We start from the raw sequence: 9,628 nt of genomic DNA on the forward strand, positions 1-9,628 counted from the left end.
CAGCCTACACCACAGCCACAGCAACGCAGGATCCGAGCTGTGTCTGCGACCTACACCACGGCTCACAGCAACGCTGGATCCTTAACCCACTGAGCAAGGCCTGGGATTGAACCCACAACCTCAAGGTTCCTAGTCGGATTCGTTAACCACTGAGCCACAGTAGGAACTACAGATTAACAATTTTATGTTATATAAATTTCCACCTTGTGGAGAAGCACTTACCCATAAGTACCCCTATAATACCCATATTGGGGCAAAAACTGCAATGCTAATTTATTATGATTATGGTAAAGCAGCTTCTTGGGTCAAAGACTTCTTCAATGCACCTGTGCCAGATTGGGTTGGTGGTTTAGAAAGTCCCACTGGTCTTCTAGTAACTGGTTTAGCTTTGATAAAAGAGGAAATTCAACAGTCTTAAACCTCAAAGGAGAGGAGTCCTTGGTGTGGAAGGAGGAAAGTGACCATGTCTAGGATGGGATGAGATTCGTTCAAGTCTAATTAACTACCTAGCATTCTCCCATCAAGAGTTGGGACCCCAAAATGTCTGAGAATTGGGTATCATCTTGTTATTGCTGCTGAAAGGGGGCATAGAGGGTGTTCTTTTAGGGTCCCTCCTCTTGCTGACTCTTGAGTATCTGTCCTGCTGTCTTGGATGGCCAATCAGGGATATCATGTAGGATGACACTGTTTCTTGGGTGTTGAATGAAAAGGAAAATATTGTGGCTACAGGTACTGAACTTATGCCCTGTTGTCTTTTGAAGAGGTGTTGTCTAGAATCCTCTATGGGGTTTTCCTCAGCAAGTGTAATTTATGGCTTGAACCTGGTATGATGAATTAAGCTAATAATGTTTGGTATCTTGTTGGCTATAGGGGGAGAGAGTAACACTGTGAAAACATCCTTCCACATGGGACTCAGTTGGGAGCCTGGACATCATCCTTCCAGATCTTTATGAGAATTTACCACTAGAGTGCGCAAAGAGAGTTCCCATTATGGCTCAGTGGGTTAGAACATAGCATTCATGACAGTACAAGTTTGACCGCTGGCCTCATTCACTGGCTTAAGGAGCACTGCCACAATCTTCAGTGTAATTTGCAGATGTGGCTCGGTTCTGGTGTTACTGTGGCTGTGGTGTGGGCCAGCTGCTGCAGCTCCAATTCAATCCCTAGCCTGGGAATTTTCATATACTACAGGTGTAATCCTAAGAAGAAAGAGAGAGCAAGAACGAGAGAGAGAAAGAAAGAAAGTAGGAAAGAAAGAAAAGAAAAGAAGGAAGGAAAGAAAGAAAGAAAGAAGGAAAGAAAGAAAGAAAGAAAGAAAGAAAGAAAGAAAGAAAGAAAGAAAGAAAAAAGAAAAGAACGGAGGGAGAGAGGGGGAGAGAGAGGGAGAGAGAAAAAGAAAAAAAAGGAAGGAAGGAAGAAAGGAAGGAAGGGAAAGAAAGAAAAAGAGAAAAAAAAGGAAGGAAGAAGGGGAAGGAAGGAAAGAAAGAAAGAGAAAGTAAGTGTTTTCATAAACAACTTATGGGAGAAGTGAAATTTCTTAATAAGGGCTTTTTCTTCTACACGTACAAGCTGACAGGATTTAGAGAAAGATCACCAGAGAAAGAAATAAGCGCTCAGTATGTGGCTCCTATATTTAATAGTAAATTTGCAGTTCTATTTGCCATGTCCAAAGTTGCCCTGGGCTCTGTCCTGATAAAGGTCTTTGATTCGGGGGCTGCTCAGAGCTGAGGTCCCCTTCAGTTTAATAACATGATTAGATCAGGGCTGGACTATGATCCCTCCAGACCTTTGGGCAGTCCCTTTTCCAGTAGTTGAAATAGAGTTGAGGTCAGTGGCTGAATGAATTGCATTAGGGGCAAGACCAATACAGTGGCTTCTCTGATTAGGGCCTCAACTTTTCCAGCAGTAAGAGTTGCCAAGGGGGTGTCTCCTGATAACAACTAGGAGTTAGCTCTTGACTTGTCATGCTGCCAGTACTTGGGCCTACATCTTGTCTTTGTGTTTTTCTCTCTTTCTTCCTCTCCTCTGCCACCCTGTCTTAGCTATAGAAGACAGAAGAGGTGGCCTTGAGGAGGTTTGCTGTGGGAGTATTCGGTACTACATTTATCTCTCTCATTTCTTCCTTCCTCTCTCTCTTTCTTTCTCTCCCCATTTCTTTCCCTCTCCCTTCCCTTCTTTCTCCTTTTCTTTCTTTTTCTCTCTGTGGTTCTCTCACCAGGTTTAAAAGAGGTTCCCAGCTGATTTTTGCAGCAGTTGATAGTCATGTGAGTGCCATGTGTTCAGACCAGAAATCAGATCTGCTAAGCTGTCTCTTGCATACTCCACTGGGAAAATCTCAAAATAATGTGAGAGACTATAATTGATAGCATCACATTACATTAGCCATGTTTAAAATGATCACTTAAAAGACTTTAAAATAGATATTTGAATATCTTAACATATGACTCAGTTTCTCTAAGCAGTTCTAAGAACAGGTCAGCTTTAACAAGACCCTATAAGTTAATTATAATATTTAGATCACTGAGATATTATACCACCATAGAGATTATTTTCTTAACTGACTAGAAAGGAATTTTGGTGAATTTAATCATTCTGATGTATATGAGCACTCATCTGAAAACCAAAGAAACAAAGAAACAAACACAGAGCTCTTAAGTTAGCAGGAAAGCAGTTTTCTTGCTGCAGCCTGATTTTAATCACTTTACCTCTTTTTCCTGTCTCTTAATGTCTAAGGAGTTTAGGATTTAACTTTCAGATGTTCTCTCAAAGAGCAAGAGTTCCAGAGTAGGCAAAAACAAGAAAGAAAAAACAGAGGCACTTTCATATTAACTGTAACTGTGATTATGTCTTTGACAAAATTATTAAAAGAATGGCTAGGAGGCCATGAAGGACACATCAAACATGGCTGACACTAAAACAAAGGTTTTTCAGTTGCCACTTGTTGGTCACGAGGGAGATCCATCCCAGTTTCATAGTCTACTCTATGAAGCCCTGTGTGTCTGGGACCTCATTTCATACACCTAAGTTGTAGCAAAAAAAAAAAAAAAAAAAAAAGGATCAAACTTAAGGATCATGCATCTTAACATATACACCTTCTTAAAACTATTCTTGTTTTTGGAACCACAAACTTAGTCAATGCTTACCACTTGCTCTGACCCTGGCCAATGGCTTTGGAAGGCTTTTCTCTGGACAGCTACATGCAAAAGAATTAAATTAGAACATTTTCTACCATACAAAAATAAACTCAAAATGGGTTAAGACCTAAATGTAAGGGCTGACACTATAAAACTCCTGGAGGAAAATATAGGTAGAGTACTCTTTGACATAAATCACATAAATGCCTTGTTTAATACTCCTCCCAGAATAATGAAAACAAAGTTAAAAACCTAATTAAAATTAAAAGCTTTTGCACAGCGAAGGATATCATTAAAAAAAACAAAAAGACCATCCAGAGAATGGGAGAAATCTTTGCAAATTATGCAACTGCTAAAGGCTTAATCTCCAAAACATACAAACAAACTTTACAACTCAACAACAAAAAACAGACAACCTGATTGGAAAATGGTCAGAAGACCTGAATAGACATTTCTCCAAAGACATACGGATGGCCAACAGGCACATGAAAAAAATACTCAACATCAGTAATTATTAGAGAAATGCAAATCAAAACTCATGCTGGTCAGAATGGCTTTCATTAATAAGTCCGCAAATAACAAACGCTGGGGGGGTGTAAAGAAAAGGGAACCCTCATGCACTGTTGGTGGGAATGTAAGTTGGTACCATCACTATTGAAAACAGTATGGCAGTAACTCAGAAAACTAATATAGACCAACCACATATCCAGCAATCCCACTCTTGGGCATATATCCAATAAAACTTTCATTCAAAAAGATACATGCGCCCCAATGTTCATTGCAGCCAATAGCCAAGGCATAGAAATAATCCGAATGTCTGTCAACAGAGGAATGGATTAAGAAGATGTGGTACATATACAAAATGGAATATTACTCAGCCACAAAAAGGACCAAGTAATGTCATGGATGGAACTAGAGATTATTATACATCTAGTAAGATATATACTTACATCATAAGTGAAGTAAGTCAGAAAGAGAAAAACAAACACTGTATATCACTTATATGTGTAATCTGAAATACAGCACAGATGATCCTATCTAAAAAACAGAAACATATCACAAACATGGAGATCAGACTTGTGTTTTCCATGGCTCTGGGGGTAGAGGAGGGGACAGACAGGGAGTTTGACATTGATAGATGCAAAGTATTACATTTAGAACAGATAAGTAATGAGGTCCTAATGCACAGAACAGGAAACTGTGTACAGTCTCTTAGGTTAGAGCATGATAGAAGATATAGGGCTGGGTCACTTTTGTACAGCAGAATTTGAAGGAACATTTTAAATCAACTTCACTTTAATACAAACTTTTAAAAAAGAAAAGGAAAGTGCTTACTATCATGTGGTCTCCAATCATTTTGGCATCCCAACAACTCTGCATGATAAATTCCCATTTAATAGGTGAGAAAATTTCAGCACAGAAAAATTAATTAACATGCCAGTGTTATACATTTCTTAGGAATATTTCTTGAGTTTCATTTGCTTCCACTCTCTCTAGATTCCCAACAAGTTGGCAATTCAAGCCCACATGGTAGACTCTTTTCCTTTTACAAAGTTTCCTTCCTCTTTTTCCCTCCTCTCTATCCATATCTAAACATATCTGAAGGCTGCTTGTTACCAAGCTAGAAAACTTCTCTCCATCTTTACAAATTTCCACTCCTTTATCTCCTTTGGCTACACTGCTTTGCAAGGCATAATCCTTTCTAAGAAAAAGAGCTTGGTTAAAAATGGAGGTAAGGGGGAGTGGTTGCTTACTACCGGATACCCCAACCCATAGTTCTATGAGATTTAACCAGAAATGCTTTAACCAGAAATGCTGTACTGTCACTGACTGGCAGTACACTTTGGGAGGAAATACATGTGTTAATAGGATGCTCTATGCTTTGGACAAGCAGGCCCCTTAGATACTTAAGATGCAAATCTAAGGAAGTATTTCACTGATTCCAGATTATTGCATCCTGGCTAAAATCACTGCCTCAGGATGTTTAATCTTTGTGTCTAGCAGTAATCTTTAAGCAAGATGTATGCTTGACCTACCCATATTCCTAATCAAAAATCCCATATAAACTGGCTTCTCCCTACTTCTTTGGAACAGCTTCCCCTGAACTACTAAGCAACTATCTCCCAAGGTTATAGTCCTTGGAAAGTCCCTGCAAAAAACAAACTCAGAATCCAGGCTGTGTGTTTTTTCTTTAAATTGACAGGCAGAAGTAGGAATGAGCTGGTAGTGGTATTTACTGTAAACAGGAGATATTGGGGAGAAAATATGTGATTTTTCTTTGTCTTTTTTTAGTTGGCACCTGATATATAAGGTTTCCAGGCTACGTGGTCCAATCTGAGCCGTAGCCACTGGACTACCAAACCACATCTGTGAAGACCTACATCACAGCACAACACCTCATCCTTAACCCACTGAGCAAGTTCAGGGATGGAAATAGCAGCCTCATGATTACTAGTGAGATTTGTTTCCACTGAGCCACCATTGGAACTCTGGAAAGAAGTTTTTGACAACAGCTGGTTGAAAGAAGAATAGAGAACCTATAGAAATGCAGCTGTACTCCTATAGAAATGTACAATGCAGTTGTCAGCTGAAACCCAGCAAAAATCCACCCTGCACCATATTTTGTTTTCTCTCATGGCGGTAAACTAAATTGGATTAGGAGGATGATGGGATAGGATCAGAGAGGTGACATCTCTTTCTTACGACAGCATAAAAAGTCCAATGTCCCCATCTGTGAAATGGGCAACCAGCGGAAGTCCCTACACATCTCCCTTCCTCCTCCCCACAAAGAAGGAAGTACAGTGTACTGAAGGTGGAAGTTGAAAGATTTTAAGCTTCCGTATAATAGACTAATGCCGAGTGAAACAAAAGCTTCTGCAGTAAACATGAATTGCAAGTGGTTTCTTGGAAACATTTTCTGAGGACACAGGGAGGGAGAAGTATTGTGCATGCCGCATTTCCTCAAAACCTTAACTACCTGGCTCTTCATTTCCCTGACCCTGTGAAGCCGCCACCACCCACTCATCCTCCCCGTAGCATCTGTAACTAATTTAAGCCGTAAAGGAGGGTCCCCAGTATACACTGAGTCACGGGCCATATTAAAATCTGCTTCCTTGTTTCCAGATGTGACTCAGAAACACACTTCAAAATGGAATCGTTCTAAAAAGACTCCCTTCAAAATACGGAGTCTTAAATCATGTTTCTTAAAATGCTAAATTTCATCTTTAGATTTTAGAGACGATGGGACTGCATTCTTTGACCTTCCACCCCCGCCCTCCTTGGCAATGTTTTTAATTTAGGAAAATAAGGACCAGGAAAAGTAAAAGAACTTCCTACTTATCAGACAGCAAGTCAACAGCAGAACTTGAACTTATTTTTTTTAGGGGAAGCAACGGCTCTTTAAACTCCAAAGAAATTAAATTCCATCAGATATTCCAGTTATTTGACTAGAGTCTAAAAAATTACAGTGATGAAAAAAGGAATGAATGTATCACTGGGAAAATTTTTCTCCTCCCATTTGAGAGTGCTTTGCCTCCCATCCAAGTCTAGGTGAACACAAGCCAGGAGAAAAAGAGGGCCCAGGTGGGGTATAAGGCCTGAAAGTTGTCACAGGAATCTCACCCTTGCACTGGGCAAGGCTCTGGGAGGGACATCTGACCCCTCCCTGGGGATGTCTGAATCAGACAAAAACAGCTCGGCAGTAAAGGAATGCCTGCCCCCAGGTACCACCCAGGCCCTTAGTTACCAAGTTTCTATCTCCAAGAGTGGGTTTCCTCTGCTGCCGGGAAAACCCATTATGCTAGAACAGACATACTGCATTATGAAGTGTCACAGAATGGGCTAAACGCGTTTTGTTTCCCAGCTTCACTGTCTTTCGGTGCATGGATGTCCGCGAGGAGGGCCCCCGGGGGAGGCCCCCCGCCCCCGCACGCAAGAGCGTCGTCGTCCCCCCTCCTCCCCAACACACACCCACCCACACCCACCCACGCATCCAGGTTGGCCACGGAAGCCTTTCCGGAGACGTGTTGTGAAGGGTTAAGCGGGCCGGCGGATGACATCACCTCATTTACATAGGAGCTCGCATATAGCTACGCCCTCTGCATCCCGCCCAGCACTCAGCAGCGGCCACTGCGTAGACTGGTTTCTACCTCCTCGCGCTTCTCTCGGGTGAGCTCTGGGGTCTCTGCTTCCCGCCCTCCATTCCCTTTCGCTGCCCGCGCGGGCTCTCCCAGCCAGCATCCCTAAAGCCGAGTCGTACTTCCGGGAAAGGCTGCCTGGGGGAGTTTGGGGATGCCAAACCTTTCCAGATGCTGGGTCGGGAACTCGGTGATATATAGATATAGATATAAAAAAACAAAAACAAACAAACAAACAAAAAAACTGGCCTTTTGCTGTGCAGTTGCAAAGGGAACAATTTTTCCTTTTTCCACCGCCGCCCTCTCCAAAGGTATTCTGCTTTGCCACTTAGGCGGTGATTAATAAGAACAGGGAGATCTTTTGTTCCAACTCACACCCACCCAAACCCGGGATTTCACAGTCCCATTTTCCTTCTAGCCTCGCAGGCTGCATTTGTTCGGCTCTAAGGAAGCTGGGCTATACTGTGAAATGTTTAAAAGGTCTTTCTTGCAAGGGAATGCGTGCAGAGCAGCCTTATTACTCCAAAAGGCAGATCGGGGTTGATCTAGAGGGTGCGGGGCAGCTTTGTGCGTGGCTGGCTGCACTGTTGTGAAGGGAGGAAGTAGGCAGGGCGGTGGTCATTTGCGCCCAGCTGCCGCCTTTGTGAAGAGAGGGAAGAAAGCAGGGCGGCCCGCATTTTGGAGGGAGAGGCTGCGAATAGAAAATGGAAACGCTTTGTGCAACCTGGCCTCATTTTAAGAAATTTTCTTCCCGTTGAAGAAGAACCGGCTTCACTATCTCTAATGTTGAAATGTGTGATTGGCTAACAACGTTCGTTAATTTCAATGTTCGGAGATATTGGGCCTCCTTACGTGAACGGTCTTCCCAGTTTGGTCCCCAGCCTTTTGAAATATTGCAAGGGAGTGGGAGTGGTTTGTTTGTTTTCTTTTCTTTTTTCGCTGTAGAAAGAGGAAGGTCTTTTTTAGCGCCAGTGAAAACGGAAATAGGCAAAGGGGGTTTCAGCAGGAAAGGCAAGAGCGGAAGCGCATTTCTAGGTTAGTAGAGAAGAGGGTGGGTGGTTTGCCTTCAACGTCCCTCCTGGCTTTGTACCTTTGCAGCTTCCTTTGCAATCATGTCTGACAAACCCGATATGGCTGAGATTGAGAAATTTGATAAGTCGAAATTGAAGAAGACAGAAACGCAAGAGAAAAATCCACTGCCTTCAAAAGAAAGTTAGTCCCACCCCACCGGACTTCCTTAAAAAAAAATCTGGGCGGGGTGGATAGGAGGACTTGGGAGGGGCTAGGAGAATTATTGTGGGAGGGGGAGGAGACCACAATTTTTTGTTCTGTGTGACTTGGAAAGGTTAATTTAAAATTATTTGCAGCCAACAAACGGCTTTAATAATTTCACGGTGGAATGTTTTATAATATACCGTATTAATATGCAAATACTTTGATTCTTTTGTGTTAAAATATTCTATTACATATAAGTAATGTATGATGCCTAATGATACTTAGAAAATTTTTATAAGGAAAGAAGTTTTAAAACGAAAGTACGAGACTCCTATCCTAGGCTATACTGAATTCGCCTTGTCAGCCTCCTCCATCTTTTTTTTCTTTTTGTCTTTTTCTTTCCGGTCACAGCGATTGAACAGGAGAAGCGAGCAGGCGAGTCGTAATGAGGCTGTCACCGCCAGTATACTCTGTACATTCCGCAAGCACTGCCTTCTTGTTTTACTTTTAGCTGTTTACCTTTTTAAGATGCAAAAAGATTGGATCAAGTTTAAATGATTGTGCTACCCCTTTTCTCATCAAAAAAAGGAGAACTACTGACACGAAGGCCGCGCCTGCCTCTTCCATCTACTTGTCTGGGTGCCAGGGAAGGAAAAGAACTTGCATGTTGGTGAAGGAGGAAACTGGGTGGGAAGAGAGTGAAATCTAGAGAAAGCAAACTGATCCGTGATGTCCTGAGGGCTGTAAAATGCAGTTTATTCAGAGTGCCATTTTCTTTTAGTTAAAATGATTTTTAAAGTATGGAATGCACAATTTTTTAATATGCAAATAAAAAATTTTAAAACTTAGCTTGTGTGACTGATGTCTGGAAGAGAATGATGTTCCTAGATGAAAGCTGTATGAAAAGGTCTTGCTTCTTGGTCTCACTGGGGAGAAATAAATGATTAAAACTGTAACAGAGACTAAAAAGGAATTTGATATTTATGACATTGTCTAATGGCTGACTTTTAATTAGAATTCAACATTTAGAATTTATTTATTTATTTATTTTGTCTTTGTAGGCCCACACCCTGGGCATATGGAGTTTCCCATGCTAGGGGTCCAAAGGAAGCTGTTGCCTCCCACCCAAGCCACAGCCACAGG

At 41.8% G+C, this 9,628-nt stretch overlaps 1 protein-coding gene across 1 annotated transcript; it reads left to right on the top strand.

The window, feature by feature from the left end:
• Positions 1-7,247: 7,247 nt before the first annotated feature.
• Positions 7,248-9,333, top strand: LOC110257905 (thymosin beta-4). Its single transcript, XM_021080912.2, has 3 exons — positions 7,248-7,301; positions 8,369-8,482; positions 8,897-9,333. Exons 2-3 carry the CDS (start codon positions 8,383-8,385, stop codon positions 8,929-8,931), a joined length of 135 nt encoding a protein of 44 aa, XP_020936571.1. The 5' UTR covers positions 7,248-7,301; positions 8,369-8,382; the 3' UTR covers positions 8,932-9,333.
• Positions 9,334-9,628: the final 295 nt, after the last annotated feature.

The sequence above is a fragment of the Sus scrofa genome, chromosome Y, assembly GCF_054392235.1.
Source record: "Sus scrofa isolate SSC_HxYL_T2T_F1_AM1 chromosome Y, Sscrofa_HxYL_maternal_Yorkshire_Landrace_v2.0, whole genome shotgun sequence".
In the NCBI taxonomy this organism is placed as follows: Eukaryota; Metazoa; Chordata; class Mammalia; order Artiodactyla; family Suidae; genus Sus; species Sus scrofa.

Bases quoted from the DNA above. Each gene is read 5' to 3' on its own strand.
- LOC110257905 (XM_021080912.2), top strand. From the start codon at position 8,383: ATGTCTGACAAACCCGATATGGCTGAGATTGAGAAATTTGATAAGTCG. The intron at 8,483-8,896 runs GTTAGTCCCACC...TTCCGGTCACAG, and splicing joins TCCACTGCCTTCAAAAGAAA to CGATTGAACAGGAGAAGCGA.